This window comes from Anticarsia gemmatalis, chromosome 12, assembly GCF_050436995.1.
Source record: "Anticarsia gemmatalis isolate Benzon Research Colony breed Stoneville strain chromosome 12, ilAntGemm2 primary, whole genome shotgun sequence".
Classification (NCBI taxonomy): Eukaryota; Metazoa; Arthropoda; class Insecta; order Lepidoptera; family Erebidae; genus Anticarsia; species Anticarsia gemmatalis.
The window spans coordinates 6125797-6149263 of record NC_134756.1 but is presented as its reverse complement, the minus strand read 5'-3'; the positions used below and the strand labels follow the sequence as shown (position 1 = coordinate 6149263).

The following is a 23467-nucleotide window of genomic DNA, read 5'->3' as shown; positions in this document are numbered from 1 at the left end:
TAGCGTACTTATACAAACACAAATAGACTCCTACTCAAATTACATAGGTTTTAAAACTATAGAACACAAGGAATATTGTTTTATTACTACAAGTAATAAAATAGGATTCTGCATTTCTTTATTTTTATAAACATTAGTAACTCCGATATGGTGTTGCTTTCATATAAAAAGATTTAACGACTGTTCTTGAATCAAACTATTTTTAAACTACATACTTTTTCTTTTTTTCGTAGCGGTTCTTCACTCAAGAAAAAAAATAAACAAACCGATCCAGCCAGACATTGGCGAGACATTAACACCTCAAATTGCTTTAAAATACTCAATTAATTTAATGAACCGGCTCGTCAACACGGGAACAATTACAGTAATTATATTGAAGACAAATATTTACCGTGTATTTACAACGTGATGTTTAGCCGATCGCCCACGCGCTGACAGCCGCCCATTACTGCGCCGGCGCACCAGCTCCCTCGGGCTTAAGCCGCTTCACATTACCCACTCAGTTCGACGAATCAAACTGTCAGAGCAGTTTTGCTAGTATACACTGGGTTTACAGAAGCATTTTATATTTGTACGCATTGGGTGTAGAGTTATGAAATATTCTTAGGCGTAGTAGACGTATTTGACTTCGCAACATGTGTAGTAAATAAATTTACTTGTTATAAGTTTTGTCATAAAAATAAAAATTAGTAAGACTTTCACAAACAATCAGACAAAAGCAATTCACCCCAATTTTGTAAAAAGGTCCGATTCGAATTAACGATTCCTTATTTTCTTTGCACAAACGCTCCTTACTTGCAGGTCTTTTTATCATCCAATTATACAATAAATGTTTAATTTATAGTATTGTAAAACTTTTAGCAAGTTGTTGCGAATTATTTCTTAAACAAGGGCATAAATAAACAAATAATATCCGTGAAGATTCAGTAAATTCAAACAAGATTTGATTGGTTATTACCTAATATATTAGATACAGGCAGTTATCAGCAATCTGCTAAAACAATCTGGTTATAATAAAATAAACACAATTTCCAGAACATGTGAGCATTCACCGAGCAATGCGAATTGGCTAGTGATAGAAAATGTTTCGCTTAATTAAAATTTGTTCGTTTGTTCGGACAGATCTTCGACGTGTAGCAATCGGCTCCGTTTACCCTCGAGCATTAGTACCATTGAGATACAATAAAACAAAACAACATAAAAAGTAAACAGCTTTTCATTTTAACATAAAATTTCCGCCACGTTTCACTTTATCGCGGATTTAAGAGTCAAAATCATGCCGTAAAATGTGTTTTAAACTGTAAGTCTTACAATAAAAGGATTTTTTGGTGCATAAATAATATAAGTTAACGATAATAGTGAATATTATTATTGTAAATGTGAAAATAATCTTACAAAAAGCTGCTCCCTTTACGGCTACCGTAAATATCGATTTATTGGCATGTAAAACAAAAGGTGGTGTGAGGCCGTTGAACGCTGAATGTGGCACAACATCTTGCATAATGAAAATTTACGAATGAATATGCTACTTAGCGGTAAGGAGTTTTAGACACCGTTTGTATCCGTGAACTGAAAAGTTATTTGATTATAGCAGTAAAACCTACACACATATTTCAGAAGATAATTTAATTTTACACTTCAATCACAAATATAGTCACGTATTTTTTCTATAGTGGTAGGCAGAGATTAAAGAACGCCACTGAATACGATCCTTACAAACTTTTTTAGTTTCATTTACATCCATTCATCATGTCGTACATTCCGATCAGTTTATACTCTGTAAAAACGTTAGCTTCACAATTCTGAAAGGACTAACTATATATTCAAATCTTTCTACACATTGTACGAAAATGTTTTAAGAACTATAAACAATAAAAATACAATAGCACAATTTTTATGCTTATTTTAACTACGACCCAACAAAGTAATGCAAATCTTTATCCTAGAACAGCATTAACTTAAGCCGTATTTATAAATTTTAATATTCTCCAGTAAAATCCCTAATGAATACTTACAACTCGCTTTCACAGGCTGTGTAGTATGAAACGGCCTCTCTTTGATAAATGCACTGCCGCGAGTGCAGATAAGCAGACGCGTTGTGGGCTCTTGAAATGTCCAACTGACAGCCAAGACTAGTGGTAATTGCGCAACGTGGATTTACTATCAATTAACATTTACTACCCGAGGGTTTTTGAGCCTTTGTAATTAATAAATGATTTACCTTTCACATAATATATGAATGTTCAAGGAAAATTAAAGAGGCCAGGACTTTTAATGTCTATTAATCAGTATTGTAGAGCTTTTAGTCTTTAAAGCAGACGGTCGTTAAAAATATATAGCTCATATTTTCTTAATTATTATGCTATTTAAACACGTTGAGGATATTTATTTTCCGGTTAAAGATAGAACAATCAATGAAGAGACTGTCTTTATCTTTATACATTTTTCTTCTAAAGTACAATAAAGAGTTTTTCATTCATTCAAAGCAATACGAATGAGGAGCTACTTCTTTTTGGGATTAAAGTACTAAATTTTTTAATCCAATGTAAAAAAGGGATAAACAGTTACTGTCAATATCCGGTCAAGCTTATCTTAACCATTTCACTGGGAAACGCATACGGATATCCCGATATAAAACTGCTGATACACAAACATATCCACGATATATAAATATGATAAGAAACAGCTCTAGATGCAAACCTGTGGTTCAGATAAACTGCCCGGAGCACTTGAAATGTCCATCTGACAGTCATTAAGGCTACTAGTAATCGCATAACGTGAGTTTCCGACATCTAATCTGCGTTAGACTACTCAAAGTAAATGGATGCAATAAAATTTTAATGTTCCGTGTGCACTCGCATTATTAATGTAATTAAAGCATTTAAAAGTCTGCTATCCTGTTGATTAACGTTTAGTCTCTCTATTAGAGAAGCGAAGATACTCATAATGGGATGATGAAAAAGCTACAAAGGTTTATATGGACTGTCAGTAATTGAAGTAGACGTACTACTATAATGTAGATCGAGTTGGAAAGTAAACAAGTAAAGGTATAAAATTAGTAAGGATTGCTCGTCCCGCAGTAATGTTAAATAAATTGTATAATATAAAATATTGCATCGCCCAATTTTATTGCTGTTTGTACCCTTTTTATTATTTTCAAGTACGCCTATCTCTTTTAACGCTTTTCTTTTTTATTGCCACTCAAATATTGCGTTCCCGTTTTCCTTAGTAACGTTAACACAATTCTTTAAACCATCATCAAGTTCTTGATCTAAAAATAATGTACATATGTTACCAATTCAACAAATGCAATTAATTTGCTAAGTAGATAAATTAATACACAAACAAACGTAAAACAGCCTTTTTTATTTAATTGCGGCAATCAACCTTTCGTCAAAGTTAGTTAAGTGCCTGACAGCCTTTTACATTCTGCCTTATCTAGAATAATACAACTGGCAATCAACTCCAAAAACCTAATTATTCCCTGTAATACTTCCTCAGTCATGAGTTTTACGTACAATCGCCGCAACAAATAAGTCACCCCAGCTCATCCCATGGGCACGATAAAAGCTTTGCATCAAAGGGGGTACTCTCCTACAATAACACTATATTATGCCAACGCCATTGGACTGCTAAGCGTGGTGATAATGGCAATATACTTCCCGGATCGTTAATTGCGCTACAATGAATGTTCAATGGCGGGACGTCCACATCCGCGGCCAGCTTTCCGATGGAGGCGTTATTAGATTTTAATTTAGTAAGAAGTAATTTAGAATAGCTTCTGCATGTTTCCAGGAAAAGATAGTCGGAATAACGGTGTTTGTTATATTACATCCTAAAGATTGCGGTGCGTTTGCAGAAATGCGGTCAACTTATGCATTTGTCTTAGGGTTTATGTATCGTAAGGAAATTTCGAGGCGAAACTTTTATAGGCTCATTTTTACATGTGTATTCAATCTGTTCTCGTTGACAGTTTCTGTAATAATACTTTTAAGGAGATATCTACTCTATTCTTAACAAAAATATCATTTATTTGTATTAAAAGCATTGGAAGTGCCTAAGTTGAGGTTAACTACGGGGACACCTACAATAGAAAGATACACATAGAAACAAACCCAACCTTTAAATAAACAGACGAACACTATCAAACTAGATTTCAGTAACATAAAAGATAGTTGTACCGAATGTCGTTAACAAGAAAGACTGTCCCACACACTCGCTTTGCATCGGCAGTTAAGATAGGATCAACTTAAAATATCCCGATTGCAATATCTTTTGCAATAAGTTAGGTTATCTATCGACGTGGAGTAAGGATTTGTAATCGCGGGATAATCCAGATCATGGGGTATTATGTGTTGTGTAGGAATAAGACTCTATGTCAATATTTTCCTTGTGACTTGTAGCGTTTTGCCGTGTTGGCCTGTTGGTGATATCGTGCGATAAAGTAACATAGGTAAACCTGTTAGCGTTTCTTATCGACATTTTTTTCTTGTTGAATGGCTAGTCCTGACAAAATTTTACCATAAATTTAAAGGCAAGTCTATAAAAATGTAACATGTGTTATTATCGTAAAATTAGCAACATTTCAGTACTAATGAGATTGCATGAATCTACCACAAAAATTCGTATCAATCAGTGTGATTAAAAACGAAATGCACCGAAAAAGTGTCTACATTTAAGGGACTATCGTAACCAAAGGCACATAAGGAATAAGTAATGTGCTCAAGTTCTGTAATAAATCTTAAAAGAATGCTTTGGCTGCTCCCAAAAGGATACTCGTGGAAGCATTCACCTTCTATTTTCCCCGTTATTTATGAGCCTATGCTTTATACTAGAACCGCGGGCCAAGAATAAAATGGGTAACTAAAATATATGGCTGTACGTTACCATAATCATAGATTTTCAAAGCAAACTGAATAACTTTTTTCTTAATGAAAACGAATGGGAAAAACTAGAAGCCGATACTAAAGGGCTGTTATCTTAACTATATTTTTTTCTATAAAAAAAGTATCGTGATTCGAATTTAATGATGTGAAAACAAAAAGCCTATATCTAATCTCGAGACGTGAAATATGGGGATCCGTGAATGCAGTCGTCTATTATAGTTCAGAATGTCGATTCTGTCCTCCATTTACACGTAATTTACATTAAGATGCCTTCGCATTTGCATGTCGGAATAACCTTTTCATAATCGTCACGTCGGTGGCTCCCAACTTAGCGATTAGCTTAATGGATTTCTCAATTTAATGAAACTCAAACTTCGTAATTGGCTTTTTAAAAGATAGGACGGAATTTACGATTACTTATTTCATTTTTTCTTCGAATCGCCCAGCGACGGCGAGTTTTTTCGACGTGCGTTTTGAAAGAGAAGTCATTGTTGTGGCCCGTTATATCGAAAATTTCTGGTTAAGTATTTAAGCCGGCACGGACAGGATGACAATAGTTCGAATGGGGTACCTTGATGCTTTGACGCACAAATCTTTTTGTTTGATCAGGCGTTTGTTGACAACAAATTCGTTGACGTTAATCCCTAGACAATGGTACCGTTTTATCCAGGGAGGTATGACGGCCCCAATGGTCTCCTTTAACCAGAGTTAAATCTCTGTGTTTGTCTAAAGGATTTTATGAAATGATTGCTTTTATTGATGTTTATTCAAGCGGTAAATCCCAAAAGTATTAAATGGTTGTAAATAATTTTTCAATAGTTATAAAATATCAAAACTGACATATTATTATACAACTGACATGTATAATAAATATTGAACACCCTATGAATATTTTTCATTCCTATTGATAATAATTTAAATCTGTTTCAAGCGAAGTCTTGTTAACGATAACATTATCGTGATGTAATCGTCTAATGAATAAACATATCAAATATTTTTGTTTGTAACAACACATATAAATTACTTAATACCGTAAGAAACTTGTGAAGAAACCGTGGGCGAACACTAGTGTTTGGTATGCATCGAAATATGCACTAATGCTGAAACGTTCGATGCCTTTAAAATATCATCGAATAAAAACGGTAATTGCCCAACACTCGTTTATAAACCGTCAAGACAGTTCGAGAATGTAATGAAAAAGTTCGGTAATCTCGCTTAAGGTGTCAGAACCGTTCGTTAGCCGTCATTCTTTCCCTCCACTCTAAATTATATAAATTACCGAAGTATTTAGTTTTTATTCAAACGTCGTTCCGGCAACGCTGGAAAGATTCTTCGACCAGTATTTGAGACAAAAGACGGTCAGAACAATAGCACCTATATTTTTTTCAACGTCAATGGATACAATGCCGATAGATTGAAACAAGGCTTTAATTTGGCAGACATATTTATTTATACACGTTAAAGATCAGCATCATCATTTATAGCAATTCATTTATTTACAAAATCGAGTGAAGGTACTAATTAATCACAAAAAATAAATAAATTTAATTAAGCTCCTAACTTACGTTCTACTCGGATTTTGGTTGTCACAGAACCAAAATTTGTTTCAAATAAAATATAATTTTGGTCTCTTTTACACTTTTGCACTACGAAACAAAACTAAAGTTATTAAGTACAAGTGTTTAAAGTCTAACATCAACTTTAAACAAATAATTATGACACTACACTGTGAGAGAGAAACGTATTTATTACGTACATATGGCTAAAAGATTGAGAGAGACACTTATCAAGGGGAATGGGCATATCACATACGAACAGAAATAGTATTATCTGATAAATCAAACATTGATACATCCACCCGTAATTCTACAAATATCTGTCATAGGCCAAGAAAAATATAATTTCTCTGTTATGTTTTTACAATAAATGTTTCCATTATTTACAAATACATACATGTATGTTTATTGCTGAAGACGTCGTAAAGTTTCACTAGAATGAGTAAGAACCTCATCAAAACTATTATCGTAAAATATATCTAATAACTATGTTTTAACTAAACGATAATAAGGACTAGTTGTAAAAATAGTTCTAGATATTTATACCAATTAGTCTAATAAACTTGATTCCGTATAACAGTCGACTACAATAATACGATAATTTCATATTTGGTTTTACATTCCAAGTAATGAAGGACAACGTTTTTGATAATGTCACTTGAGTAGCTATGGACTCTAAAACTAAATTTGAAATCTCGAATTCGTATGTTTATAGCAGATCCCGATATTTTACTTAGAAATACAAAACGAATTGAAATTGAACATCGATTCCGGTACACGCATTACAGTTATTTATTTACAAGCAGTACAAATCAAGTTATACTTTAGAAAATTATCATTTAGGTACTATTTCTTCTTAACATATGTACATAGCTAATGTTTTCTGGTGTTTAACCTTACTGTGTTTCATAAATACATTTATAAGTAGTAACTTTTTAATTTACAATCACCTAAGTCTACGTACAAACAAAATTACACGAGTAATTTTTATTACAGCAGCATTTACATACAGTGTTCCAAAGTCCATTACAATTTACAACGTTACAAGTTACACGACATTCCACAATAAATGCAATTTAACTTTCACTTAAATCACTCGTATGTATGAGTTTAGAGTATCACAAACAACACTTCTGTTCACTTGAACTACTTGTCTTTACGAGAATTTCGTCCAAATGCTTAGGAACTGAAGATGCGGTCTTCCACCGACAGCATATCGAAGCTGTGACGTCACACCACTACGTCGCGGGGCAACGAATCATTAGTCGGTGTCTCCGGCACCAGAACGGGCTGGAAACAATGTGCCGCTGGGGCGAAGTCCTCAACGAGCTTTCGTTTCAGCACAGAAGATGAACCGACATACACGTTGGTTCCTGGGAATGTGCCTCGTCGTCTCCGCCTCCATAATACTGCAGCAAGTACAGCTAATCCAAAGGCAATCATCGCTGACAAACAGCCAAGCACTAACTCAGAGTCTGGAGAACGTTCTGGTACTCTTTCCCCTCTCATTGAGCTAACGAGAACAGACATCAAGCGGTCTCCCTCGCTTACTTGAACATCCTGCACGCTTTCAGTTGAAACGCGTTGAGCTCTGCTGGTATCGATGGTCATAGTTTCAGACCTATCATTATCTACGCCTGGAGTGCGAGAAACAAGTTCTACTTGAATATGGTAGACAGTGTCTGGCCACAATGACAAAGTGACTCTGGTAGAGTCTGTAAATAGATTGCCTTTTAGGCCTCCACCGTCGACTTCCCAAGTAACTAAATATACTCCTCGGGCTATTCTTGGTTCCCATGCAATTTCACCAATAACTAGCACTTTTTGGTGAATGAGAGATATTTCTTTCAAAGTCCATTTGTGCTCATCATGATTGGATATATTCGTGTCATGAGCTACCCAAGTTTCATCAGGACTGTAAATGGTGACTAGACCCAGAGGATCTACGACGAGAACACGTAGGAGCGCTCCTTCGTTATTGGAAGGGACGCGTGTTGCAAGGGCTTGTGTTTGTATGATCTGACGCCATGGGCCTTCTGCAGCGCGGCGCATCACAACGTAGACTAAGGGCGCTGGACGAGAAGCGGCGCGGGGAGCGGGAGGCGGCCAGCGGGCAAGCGCTCCACTCACACGCATCACCCCTTCGCCCTTTGTGTGGATGACAGGCTGCGTTTGAGATGCTCGTGCCGCTTCCGCATGAAATTCACATGCAATTTTGCAGCCGGGGAACTGTAAACAAAGATTCAATAAGACCCTCTATTTATTTAACCAAACAAATAAAGCTTTTTCAAAGGTGCAACTTACGCAAATATCTTTTTCTTCACAAATCGCTCCCCAAACTTGGTAGTTGGACTGCAGTAGTTCACAGTTTTCCCAACACTGTAACAACAAACGGATACTGTACAAAACCATCACATCACAGATTCGTCACAATTAAACTAGTCTTTTGAACTCCTTTGATTTATTATCATGTCGGTCATTACGACAAATGAGTAGTGTGTACTGACACAGACAAATTTTAAACTTAATGTTCATCCGAGGCAGTGTGTTCAAACGAAATATTTTTTGTCAAATTAGTGTGCGTTATCGGGTGGTCGTGGCGACTAGAGTGTGGATATAGTCGTTTGTCATTACTTTCAGAATTGGAGCGAGCTCATTACTGATGTTGTAGAGACATGGGAACTTAAAATAATGAGGCAGAAATCAGATAATACGCTAAAAATGTTAACATTTTACGCGTCTAAGCAATTATGAAAATATATTATCACACACACAAGTAATTATTTAATTACGAGGTATAATTAATTTAACGTTTACTGCAGGTTTAAAGTCGTATAAATTATTTTAATATCTCATATTTGCATTATTTCAAGCATTCTAGTCAACTTTTTCGATTTAATTTTTCATTTCGAAGCAATAAATAAATCTGGTTAATCCTGTGGACAGGCACATCCAGCCAAATTTGACTACTCAGCCCCTCGAATGCAGCATTTGTCATTGGAAACGCTCATTAGTTGGAGTTGACGTTAACTTGACGCCGCTCTCGCCTCGGTAAGCTTTAATAATTTATAAGAACGGGCGAACCGCGATTATTAATTACTGGTATTGACAAAAGGTACCGTCGCGCGTCGTACGGAATCCGCACCATTCCAAGTGAGAATTTATCGGTTTTAGCTTTAAACCTGCAGATGTTTTGTAAGAACAAATTCAATTTTCGCAATAATACTTTAAGAAGGAACGAGAGGTGTGAAACAAGAGTTTCATAGCGTATTCTTAAAAGACGCGATGATTGAAAAATATTAAGACAGAATATTGAAAATGATTTTTCAATAAATAATTTTATACTATGTTACTTTAACAACCTATGTGTCGTAAATATGCCGTAAAATAATTGTAATATTAAATGTACGAGAAAGTAAGATTACCAGGAATTTAGCAACTGCTGAGAGAATACAGCACTTTTATCAAAACTAAAATCGTAAAAGAACTATAAATCTCGAAGATTCGCGGTCTATTATTATAATTCTTTGGAAAAAAAAGGATTCCTAAGAAAATGCTGTAATTAAAACAAATTAGAGAAGGTACTTTAAAACTTTATGATTCTTCAAGCCGCAGATTTTAAAATCATTAGAAAGATTTTATGATTTTTCTTTAACACTAACCCAGCCGTAATTGTTTAAGTTGAGAGTAAGAAGAAATTTAAAATTACGTTTAAACTGACAATATAAGTGTTTAGGAAATACAGGAGCACCATCTGAAGTTTTAAGCTGTAAATGGCCTGAAATCGATGTGTTGCATGTAGATTCAGCTTTTCTTCTCTCTTGTAACATTATACAGTGCAGGGCTCCAAGTTAGGCACGTATCTTGAACACTTACCATAAAACAGTCGGGGCCTTGCAAACACGATGACTCCCCGCCGGGCCGCGGCGCCGCGAACTGCGAACAAATATCAAAAATGACAAACTACTCACATGTAAAAAAACTTAAATTTAAAATTAAATCCATCTTTACAATGATTATAAACTTTTTATTACTCAATAATAAGACTTTATTGTTCTTATTTATATAACTACTATTCAAAATAATTTTATGGTATTCTTGTAAATGTAAGATCCTGTCGTTTTTATGATAACCACCACACCTTGAGAAACTATAAAATTTCTTATTCTTTTAAATAGCTATAGACAAAGGTACGAGAAGAGACTAAATATTTTAGGTGCAGGAAACAATTTGCTACAGACGTATTTATTACGCTTAACTATATGTTTGAAAATTGAACAACGAACACTTAAATTCATAGTTTATTAGCGCTAGACACTTTTAAGGGGCAAATAAATATTTCACTCGGTGCATTGACTTCAAGACTAATAATATGGCTGGGAATTTGCAGTTTGGGTCTTAAAAAGGAAAGTCATTTCAAGTGAAGGAAACTTAAAGGTATTGAGTTATACACCTACATAGTTAGCACGTACTAAAAGATTCTTGTGTTAAGGTTTTGTTCTTGTATAATATTTTGCTGGCGTCTAATTATTATAATTGCTATGTCTAAATACTATGGTTGTTGTTTTTCTTAAAAAACATATAAAACCTTGATTACGCAGTCATTTTAAATGTCTACATTACAGCAACTTCATCATAAATCGTTCTACATTTTATTACGTAAACCAGTGAGAAACTAAAATATAAATTAATATTTTACGGCTTACAGTACCTATTTCTATGTTGCTTTACTTCATTTATCGACTATCACACTTTACTTTGACACAAATTCACAAATAATCTCATTGCCTCATAAAACCTAATGCGCTTAATATAGTTGACATAGACCGATAGTGAAGCTACCAACTAAAAAGTTCTTAATTAGCGCCTGGACATCGCACTTTAATTTCGGCCAAACTCAATATAAAAGGGACATTTAATTATTCGACGGGGCACCAATACATTACTCGTTATCTCGACTCAGTTCCGAGAGGGTTTTATGTGCGGGCTAAAAAAAAGAAAATAAATGTTCGATTCGAGCAACCAGTTTAATGTATTTGATAAAACTGACGGGCATCTGCTTACCGTCGGCCGAACGGTCGCTTTAATTGCCTGATATGCCAATGGAGCACTGCTGGGACACACTGTAGTGGCCTAAATGTCAAATGTTTTATGTCGTGATGAAGAGTTTATGTGAAGAGTGACAATTCCTGCTTTAAATATTTTTGTTTGATCCGTTATACGCTGTAAATAAAGTATAATAGCACATTGGAGCAACTTTTAAATCCCTCTTGGCGAGAGAAACAAATTTTTATTTAGTACGCACGCGTCTTTGACGAGTATTCTAGTTATTTATAAGTATTAAAGAAGTCAAAACATGCACACTTTTGTTATTTATTTAACAGTTAATTTTCTATCGGATTTTAGAGGAAACGTTTAAAGTAAGCGTGGCTCCTAATAAAAACGCTGGTTTAATCGCGTTTTATCTAAATAGTGGCCATTTGATTAATCTTATTCTCTCTCCCGGATGTTATTATTGACATTCAGATAAGTTTACACGAGAATGTTCACTGTTCAACCTGGAATAGACTGATTATTTACGATCATTACAATCCAACCCTACTATGTCATAAAACAAATGCTTTAGAAAGCAAGTAGCGAACAAAGAGTAGCAAAGGAAAACAAAATTACTCTTTTAGGTCACTATCATTGCGGTTAATGATGCCAATCTGTGGCAGAGGCCATCAAACGACTCCGACCATCAACCATTATTAGATGTAATCATCGTAATTTTTCACACAATTTATTTTTTTCCTACCACGATACTACAGCTCAGGAGTGTTATTTCACGTCAACTAATGACAACAAAAAATATACTCGAGATTGAGTGCGCAATGCGCCGACTATAAAAACACCAACTATACTTACTACATTCTCATTCCAGTTGCTCTTAAAAATAGACCTCATAAATCAAGCGAATTAAAAAGATACTCCGCTCAAGGCATCTTGCCTGATCCTAGACTATTAGTTTTACTTTGTTTTGAGTCGGAACAAGTTATAATAAGCATCAGATAATCAACTTTCGCCTTTCCAAATACGCGAGACTTTTAACCGATTCAATTATTACAAGTATTGTATCGCACGACTTTGCCTTCGAGAGTTTGAAATATGAAAGTTAAACAAAACAAAACGACGTGAATATACTTCGGCAACTGCAAAGGGAAGTGAGTGAATAATGAATGACGGTGATTGAAAACACAGCCTGTCGAGTGGCCTCGTATTTGTGTTAGATGCCGCCGCAGATTACCCTTTTGTTAATCAAACAACGTTTATTGAATATTATTTAATTAATCTTTCGTATTTGACTTCGGATAACGTCGAGAGAAAAAACGGATCACTTAGAGATCGAACTCTAGATACATACAGAAGGAATTTAAATATCGTTCAAGTCAATAAATTTAAACTAAGAACAAAAAAGTGGGCCGGTAAACGTTCTAACACGCATCTTAATAGTTATTTCGAGTCAACCGTTAATCTCGAAAGAAAATTAGGATCAAGGATGTATTACATTTTAGAGGCGAGTCAGGATGTTGCATACCAACACTTAAAGAGTTTACGAAATCCATTAAAGATAATCGTCAATAAGTCGAGCCTCAGGCTGCGCCGGAGCAGGAACTAATCGATCGATGGGCACACACGGTCGTTTACAATCAATCCATCAGCGTTTATGTAACGCGCAACTACCGATGATCTTCATTTATCATTTTGTTTTGTGGGTAACGAGCGCGCGCTCTTGGGGGTCAAACCAGAGGTCCGTACAAAATAAATGCCAGTGACTTACGAAATATGATATGTAAACAACTTTTTCTCCTTTAATCTAACGACACATCTTGGAGATTAATCACTTGTGCAATCGGTAGTTTGGAGTTGATTAACTTTTGATTTATAATGTATCTATTGAAGGAAAAGCATAATTGTATGAGGAAGAAAGTTCTATTGAAGTGGAGGTAGCATCAATTAAATTGTATCAGAAATGGTGATCTTATCGAAGACTATAAACAATGGTGAGTGCGACATTTGCATGTAACTGAGATAGAAGGAAAACATTAAACACCTAACAGCCTCTCGAGAGAAAGAGGCAAAAACAGCATGAATTATGATTTCGCATAAAGATAAAATACAATCTAAGCTAGCGCGCCAAATGGTGGAGAAAAAATGAAATTTCTTCCAGTGAACAGATTCTTAGAGTAGAACATGAAACAAGAAACAAGGACGTTTATAGTAGTCGATGTGAACTACAGTTAAGCTGATCGAGCAAAATAATTTATTGAATACATTGAGATAGAAGTGGATGATATCGGTTGCCGTTTTGTAATAAAAAATAAACATCTTGTTACTTGTAAGTTATACGTATCAGAAACAAGATAAAAATATGTTTTATATATTGCGATGAAAAAATGTATCAATAAAAAATAAAAACTACGCGCGGTATCAATTAGCATTACATTTAAACAATATTTGCCAACCGTTCTTACTGTTTTCAATAAATTCATGTTCTCCTATATGTAGTTTAAAGAATTTATTCATCTAAACGTTTTTAAGTAAACGTACAGAAAAGAAAGAAGAAGCAGAGTTTAGTCAAACCCTGCATCATTTCAATTTTGAGATAAATTGTTAAGGTAAACATAGCATTAAAGTCAACTTTAAAGTAAAGTAATAATACTATTACAGTACAAGTTAAATAATCGACATCGAATACTCTGAAGATAATTCCTTTCCATCTAACAGTAAATTCTTCAAGACAGCAACATCAATACCTAACACAATTTTCAATTCAATTTAATTACGTTCCTCGATAAAAGTCTACTGAAACTATTGGACCTTAATACGAAATGGGGTATCCGCAGCTGTGTACCCTGTCTCAACTGTACACTAGTTGTTATTTTATTTGATCTCCCGTAGGTAAACTCTATTACCGGTCCGTTTTTACAAGTAGAAATTCAATTTCAGTTCCGTTCGGTTTCAGGTTCTTAGTCGAAAGTAGGTTAGCAGATGTTCAGGGATGAAATAAATAAATTTTTTGATGAAACGGACTTCTCATACAGGATCCACTGGATTAATTCGCAATACTTTTCGGAATTCAATAAAATACTTTTAAGACGAAACCATTTAGTTAAAAACTCAGATAGAAGAAATAAGTATCGAATGTAGCAATTTTTTTATCAATTCTTATTCCAAGAGTCGATTACAAATAAGTATAACGAAGAACTATAAATTGTAAATTAAATACCAGCACGTCAACGCTACATGTCTGCCTTCCAATTAATGATACTAAAAAAAAAAAGACAACTCCCGCACTAAGAATTGCTCTTGTGTCGCGGGGACTTTTACAAACATACAAACAACGGACACAAAGCACAACCAGACCCGAAACAATTATTTGTGGATCGCACAAATAATTGTCCCGTGGGAATCGAACCCACGACCTCTCGTTGCAGTGGTATCGGCGTGGCGACCTAAACCACTGCGCCACAGAGGCAGTCAACTCCTAGTTTACTAGTTTATGTTCTCTGTATTATACACAGAGGGCTGAGAATGTATCATCATAAACGATTAATGAAAAATATGTCCCCGGCGGCAATAAAAGATGGCATCGACATCATTAGGTTCCAACGAAGATATGCATTTTTCATGAAATACGGGCTCGCTTAGCTCTCGTACATTGCTTTGAGTAGAACGGATCGAAGTATCAACATTATTATTTTCATCAGTTCCATTCGTTGTACAACTTTTTGCAATCGTCTGACAGACCACAACAATTTTATATTGCCTTTAGAACAAGGCCATAAAATGTATTTCAAAGTCTTCGGAAAACGTGAGACGGAATTCATTACTCACTTTCAGAACAAAGCACCGATAAACAACTTTCTTAAACCATACAGAATAGTTTAACGATAAAACAAAAATGTTAAATATACACTGAACAAAGTGTTGACCCATTTACTTATTATGAACACATCCTGCCAATTTACTTTATTGATGTTATATTATAGCATCATTAACTTTTTATACCCATTGCCTGTCTGACGGACCGCCTATAATTACGATGATACGAGGCCGCAGTCCTTAAACTATTTTAAAATTACACCAAGACGATCTAAAATCTGCCCCAGTATTATAAGGATCATGTATATTATGAGGTCGATATCTTGATTGGCGCCCTCCATAGTTTGAACCTTTTAAAACAATTGCTTTTTAAAATATGAAAAACGAACAGCCATTAAGGATACCCTTACAATAATTACGCATGGAAATGAAATTGTATGTTAAGCAAACGTCTCTCTGAATACAGTGTCAAGTCTATGTTATTTGCATGTACGCTGTAATTTTGCGATGATTGCAGAGGAACGAACGCTTAACAGTTCCTTCAGACGTGTACTTAAATGGGTACAATGTCGCTTGCCGCGGTTCGTAGGACTTTACAGAAAGCAGAATTAAATCAGGCTGCCACTGTCGACCTAACAATGATATAAATGGTCACAAACACGTACCAAATTTGATCATGCGGCGAATAAATTAAATGGGAACACAATCAAGGATTAAATTACTGCTTCATTCTGCCTCCCACACGAGCGGGCGTTGCGACACATGTGCGACACATCGCGCAGCCGGCCGATGCGCGTTATGTATGTAGGTGCCTTAACATATAATATTGTGGCACATTGTGCGGCTCCGCGACCGCATATAAATGCGCTGAGAGCAAATAAAACGGTGCTATAATTTCAAATCATACGGACAGAGAATGGGTGTGGACGGCGCTCTCATTGTGTGGAAATGATGTAACCGCTATTAAAAGTGTGGGCCGTATCCCTTGAATATTTCTTGCAACGAAGACGTCGTAGGGTCATATCGGTATTTTATATCTCACCGGAGACAATAGCATACATTTCCAACAAGAAAACTGGCTCCGTACGTTAAGTGGTCGTGGGCCCGCATTTCAATATTCGCCTCGATCCACCGGTATTGCTCTTTGGACGATTATGTTATTAAATATTCCAAATGAGATAGCGATCAATGATTTATGTGCTAGTCGATGTCTAATGATGGAATTGTATTATCTTCAACCGCTTTGTTATTCGATTTCTTATCATAAAAATACTGATTTTTATAGACGACGTCGTTCTAAGTGTCAGATGAAACAACGACAATAAATTTAGACACTTTATGTAAAATGAAACGACTATTTTTATGGCACAGTAAAGCGTTTCAAAATTAGTAGCGTTTGAAAACAATATTTCGTTACTGGTTTAAAATACCCAATTTATTTCGCTTCCATCAAATATCGGTTATAAACGGCTTAGACTGTCAGGAAAATCATCATAGTCCGTCAATCTACGCATTTTATGCGAAAGCCATTTTAAAAATACATAAAACTTAATTAAGGATGTTATTTCGGGTTCAATGTTCGTCTCTGAATAGACTCACACTAACAATTACAAACTAATACCAAATCTATTTCGTATCAAATCCCAGTCACAAATCTCTCCCCTAAGATAGAGACGTGTAAAGGATTACGGGAAACTATAATGTTCTGTTTAGTTTGTGACAAACCCTTCTGGTTTAGTTGTTTGTATTTGAACTAATGTTAGAATATTTCGAGGACCATAAAATAACATCACCTAGCTACCTATCTACCGAATAAACAACACGTGGGCGGAATAAAAATAAAGCTAATTATAAGAATCGAATAAACACCAAAAATGTCGACAAAATCATTATACTGTATGAATTCGTATTAATGCAGTTTTGGTTAAACCAAATAACACTTTTCTTCGAATTTCATTGAAATCGAAGGACATTCTTGTATCCATCGGGGATAATACGATTCGATGGCGTCTCCTTCTAGCAAATGTGTGTATCGTATATCGCTATCCTTATCGAGACGTAGCTGTCGGTTTTTGTGAGTCTCAGAAGTTCCGTGGAGCATGCGACAGATGTGCGCATGGTTGCGGTTGCTAACGAAGCATGATTCAATCGGAATAATCAATCATATCTTTGATTGTTTGACCGCTGTGCGGTTCTTTGACATACACTTGACAAAATAATTTACATCATTTATTTCCTTTTTTGTCGATAAGCCAATAAATAAGGTTTATTTTGATGAATATTTTGTACTTTAGTGTATGCACGACCATAATAAATTACTTTTAAGAAAAACATTGTTAGTATTTGTTGTAGTTCAAAAGCGCTGTTCTTGTTTGTTGTTCCACAGACATAATACATTGTTAGAACTCATTTCAGATAAAGCGGAGTATAATCAAGATTCAAGTTAGAAGGAAATCGTGTAGAATGCAGTCTCGATGCAAGGACCGTTACGAAGCGATATCGGCACCGAATCCGATTGCCGCAATGCGAAAATTATCCGCAACCGTAGGGTACAGTGGAGGCGTAAAGAGGTCTCAGAAATGGTTATGTTTTGCTATGTATCTGATTTAAGTTGTGACGTGTCGTTTATACTGCTTACATTGAGTTAGATGCGATCAATTTATTCCTATTTTATGGTTATTCCACGTCAAATATAACTAAAATAACGCCAGGAAGCTTCAGTATTTTAGCGCTTACGATGTTATTTTATTCAAATATACCGACCTAAAGCCCCAACAATGTAAAAGAGAATTCATGTTATTTTATTCGTACCCGCAAAAACTATGTTACTTATTTCTTTATGCTACAGTGCTCGGGAATTATAAAAATGTAAGGGAATAATTAAAACGACACAATACCGTGCATTGTAAAACGCACAGTGCTGTTGTGAATTCCAATCACAAATGAATGGGATTACTCAGACGGCATAGTAATTCAGAAGAGTAATGTGATGATTTGATTTCCGTAATGTTCTCGATTGTGCTTAAGGTTTTTTTATGGAATACAGTTCAGTAGCTCATTTTTGATTATCTTCAACTTCGCTGTATACATATAGAACATTTCGCTCACGAGCGTACTTATCGATCAGAAACGTGAACTATAGAGATATCATTAGTCCAAATGTACAGTTGCACGAAACACTTAGACCGATCTCACCATCCAAAGGGCATTTCCTTTGATCCGAACCACTGATGAGAAACGGTAACCCATATCAAATCGAATATGATCTTTAATGAGATTAGCGCTACACTTTTTTTTTCAAACCCAAACTGGGCCACGCGTTCTTTTTTAGTTTTTTACGAGTACGTTTACGACCGTCGGCTAAACTCAAATTTATCAAAGGCAATATTTCAAAAGTATAAAATAAGAAGAGCAATTAAAGGGTTCATAACCGGGGAAGTAAATGGCCGCATACTATGAACAAATATTTATGTAGGCGGGCGGGCAAACAGTAGCGTTAAAAGCAAAGACATGCGTTTAATCCAAGACAAACAGGCCGAAAGAATTACACGAGTGGGACACAAACACTATAAACTTCTTGTACTCTCGTTCCCGTAGGGTAAACAGGAGAGGACGGTGCGTGAAGTGAGCTAATCCCTCCTAGGTGCACACGGCCTATGTAGACCTATTAAGGCGAGTACCTCCATTCAAAATGTAAATGGCTTACTTAGAAATTCTCCAGTGGATTAAGCTGCAATCTGCATGTGTATGTAAATTTTATAGACCATCATTGAGCGGTTTAAATAAAAACGATTACTTTTGTCAAATAGTTTTAACACTTTACGTTATACAGCTGACATTTAAATGCTACTTGATTCTTGCTTGCATCGAAATGTTGGATATTGTACATAATATATCGATATAATTGTGTTACTTAAAAATATAGCTTTATTATTCAGTAGAAGTTTGTTCTTAATCTAATGTATAAACAATTAAAAGTACAATGAAAATTGTCTACTTTGACACAAACCCGCTAGTATAAAAAATGGTGGAGAAATCTCAAGTGAAAGTATAGAAAAAATCTCAGTTCACTTCCCCTTAACAAAGTACCACGCACTGAATTGCAAAGGTGGGCGTACATCAGACACTTAGGTACTCTAGTTTTGCCGCTAATTGTGACTCCACCTGTTTTAAGCCTTAGCGACTAGGAACAATCTAGTGCAGCACAAGGAGGGGAGCCATCAGTATGCAGTGTCAGGCAATGTGTACATGCCCTTATGAATCATTAATACTATGTGCTAGCGCTAAATGTCAAGTTTGGAGTGAACTCGGAATTCAGAATGGTTTATGAAAATGCTTGTTTGGTAAACAGAATGCCAATATCGTTGTTGCAACGTGCGCGATATGTTAGCCAGAGGTGTTAACGTGAAATTCTCGATACATACTCGTTTGTTTGGAATGAATGTAGATACTAACTCTACAAAGCGTTAGTAGCCAGTAATTTTGAACACAAATTTGAAACTGTAATTGATATTAAAATATTATTTTTGTAAAACTTCATAGAGCTAGCAAACTATTTTAGTTTTGAGGGAATGCCAAAAAACACTCAGAATATAACTCGTTATATACCCTGCCCTACTTTGGTAGTATATGCATCTTATTTATAACTCTCATTTTGTGTAATTTTTATTGAAAACTGCACAACCGCAAGACGCAAAAGTCGACCCATAAAGGAAGGTTTAAAATTTTAATACAATCGAAACTAACCGGTGCAGCGGTGGTTCAAGACAATAAGTATTTATTATGTCTGAACTCTCGGACTTACAATACTTACATAAATTTCCCGCAGTTGCCTAGTTACGGTAGGCAGATCTAACAAGACGAGAAAGCGCGTACCGTACAGTAACTAGCTAACTTGCAAGCGCTTAATTTATAGCCAATTAAGTTAGTGTTAAGCTAAATAAACTGACACGAAGATACCACAAGTAACCGTAATACAAAATACCCGCCCCCAGCCGCCGTGGCAGTACAACCAACAAGTTTATGTAGGCCCACGATAAATGTTAAATCCCTCTCGACGACTGAACATTTTAAATAACCCGGTTTATCCACCAACGAGCTTTGATATTGCGGCACTGATGACAAGAACACGACTATTTGATTTATAATATTAACCACCGAGCTAGAAAGTGCCCCTCGCTATTACAGCTATAGGTCTTGTCTTTCATTATTACTTATTGAATCTGCTTCCAAATGAGGATTAATAAGGATTTATGGACGCAAACAGAATGAAACTTTCCAATGCTAACTCGATTAAATATAGTTCATTTACCCATTCATCTGTCACGGTTCGCATTTGTTCTTCAATCTATTGAATACTGCGATTTATTCCACTACGGGCTGCAAACATCAGGTATCGTCTTAAGTTCTCAAGCACCCTTTAAAATCATTTTACGTACAAAGTTTAAAATGACAAAGTTCTCGAAATGGCGAGTAAAAACTGAACTAAAGAAGCCAGATGCTGCAGACAGTTGGAAACAACTGGCCGGAGTTGCTTTATAAAAAGTTAGCTTTTAAAACCCTCGCTATAAATCAATAGAAAGGAGTTCAGAGGAAGTGGAAGCGTAAGGCGGATATTTACGGTGATGCTACATCGTTCTACTTGCAACGCGATAAATCTTTGGGCAGCGCGCTTTGTATCTTGTCTTTATGGAAGTGCTAATCATTGTTGTAATAGTATGCTAGCCTACAAACTTGTTGCCAACACATACGAGTAAGCCAACAAATTCCATTGGCTGCATTCAAAAGGATTTCTCAATTCACTTTAATTCCAGTTCAGCTAGAATGCGTACTTAGTCAACTGCATTCTTTATCGTATTTTCCTTGTAACAGCTTTGAGAATTGGAACGGTTACGAAATATTTTCTTTTATCGCGAATCTGGAGCTACGTAACGGTCTGATGCCAAAAGCGAATAAAAGCAACAGACGTTCGGCGGTATCGTAACATTTATTCACAATATCATAATATTATTCTTTACGAGAAGAAAGAGCCGAGACCTGTCCATTGTGTGCACAGAATTACGTAAAGATGCCAAAGAAAGGGTAAGAATTTTTTTATAAGATAAAATCGTCACGCTTCGATTGGTATCCAATTTACTTAGTTGAGGCCGCCGTCCGATGCTACCTGACTCTTTGTCGCATGGTCACGCTAGCGAACGCCTCCGACCGTTTGTAAGCGTAATAGCTTCTTATTTATGTTGGTACTTTCAAATTAAAATATTTGTGAGACGATATCGTGCTCAACAAAAACTACTATGAGATGACTTTGATGAGAATAAATTGGATTGAGTCTGAGACTGGTATCGTAATAGAAGTTGAGGTGAGACGCATGTCAGCGTGGAGGTAAATGTCAAATGTGTTGCGTCATGGACGTAAAGCTGTGTTACATAAAGGCTGGGCATCTAATACGAGCTTACATGGTCTGGGCATTAAGTCAGAGGTCGTGTACACGGCTCACCTACGTCCAGTGCCGTCTAGCTTCAGGCTATTTAGCTAATTACGTTACGTAACTTTTTTGGCATAGAGGTGCCTTTTAATTCATCTTCGTTTAATTTTTTTGTTTTGATCATTATTTAATTATGACAATGTGAGAAAAATCCCCGTATTTATATTTTTTTACACGAATTCATCGGTAGGAATACGTTCTCAGAAATTAAATTTTAAATATTCCCCGTGAACAGCCTGTTTTTATTGCGTAAATAAAATTGGTTCAAAATGAACTGTTTATATTTCATAACGCTTTAACCTTTTTGAACATTTACCAAATATTTGTATCAAAATTAAAATCCTCTTTTGTTCCAATTTTCGAGGTCCAAACACTCCAAACAACATCAAAATCATAGCCGCGCATATAATTAGCGAAACAATACAATTTCTTTTCGAACAATTTTCATAAATATTGAACAAAGGCTTTGGAGAGAATTTCCTTGAGAACATTAGGGAATAACAAAAGGAAAAAAAGATTATCTACTTACTGAGTAATACGGAGTCTGACTAGCCACTTAGAGCATAAACGCTACTTAAATCAGCAAAAACAAAAGCCGACTAAGTAAATGCCTCTCGTAGTGCCAGCACTTTGTACTTGTGTATCCTATGCTTATCTATGTCTGGACCAACTTTAGCTAATTCTACAGATTTGGCTGTGGGAAGACATTTTGGAACTATAGTTATGTAAGTTTCTTGCTGGTTGCAGTGTTCCTGAACTAGTTTTTGTTTTGGAGATATGAGACTTCTGGTTAACATTGAGATCAAAGTTACAATGGATAAACAACGCGTGCGATAGAATTTACATTCTTCAGTACATTAATTATAATATATTATGTACTATTTAATGCATAGCCATTTCTATATTAAAAAAGCAGCAGTAGATAATATTTCACGTAATATTCAGTGCTTACTGTTCAAGATACTGTTAAAAGCGTTCGGGGAATACTTGTTTTCTGCAAAAGTAACTGGAATAAAATTCCTATTATAAATAAATTCTACGTAAACGTAAGTATCCTTACGTTGGCACGACTAAATGTAAATTATCGGTCGTTTGGGAACTACCTCGCACGCCTCTCGGGCTGACTTGCCCTTTCAATGAGGTAATGCGTTTACGTAACTCTAATGCACTCCGCACATGTTTTGTAATGAAAATAAATATATTTACTGTACAATGTACGTATATGGTGGGGAAATGTATCGCGGAAAGGGTGTGTGAAAGCTTCGCTACTAATAATGTTTTATTTACATTGTTAGAGAGGTTTTGAAGTATAGAACTTAATTCAAAATGTATTGCTGCATATAAAACAAAACGAAATCTCTGAGCATTTTTTACCAACATTATTATTATTTCTTGTTATTGTAGTTTAGAAAAAAATATTAGTCTGAGCTAATTCAAACTGTTTCAAAATTCCAAACAATTTACAAGCAAAATTTACCCTAGCTTATATTAGAGTTCATCTAAGGACACTAAAGTGTTCTTAGGTCCTTTACATCTATGCGGGTAGGGTAAATTTTCAATGAAATCTTGCTTTCAGGTAATTTTAACTTAAGCCCAATAGTGCACGATGCTGCCATCAATACTTAGAAATTGGACACAAAGCTTTGAGAAAATGTTTCTACAAAATCTATACTAAT

General features: G+C 35.5%; 1 protein-coding gene across 1 annotated transcript in view; it reads right to left on the bottom strand.

Annotated features, from left to right (window-relative positions):
- Positions 1-6318: 6318 nt before the first annotated feature.
- The window catches only part of LOC142977068 (uncharacterized), a 40812-nt gene continuing 23663 nt past the window's right edge, over positions 6319-23467 (bottom strand). Inside the window, exons 2-4 of the mRNA XM_076120758.1 lie at positions 10319-10378; positions 8747-8821; positions 6319-8671 (exon numbers count right to left, since the gene is read on the bottom strand). Of these exons, the coding sequence (XP_075976873.1) occupies positions 7673-8671; positions 8747-8821; positions 10319-10378 (1134 nt within the window). The 3' untranslated portion in view covers positions 6319-7672. The remainder of the gene's footprint in view (positions 8672-8746; positions 8822-10318; positions 10379-23467) is intronic.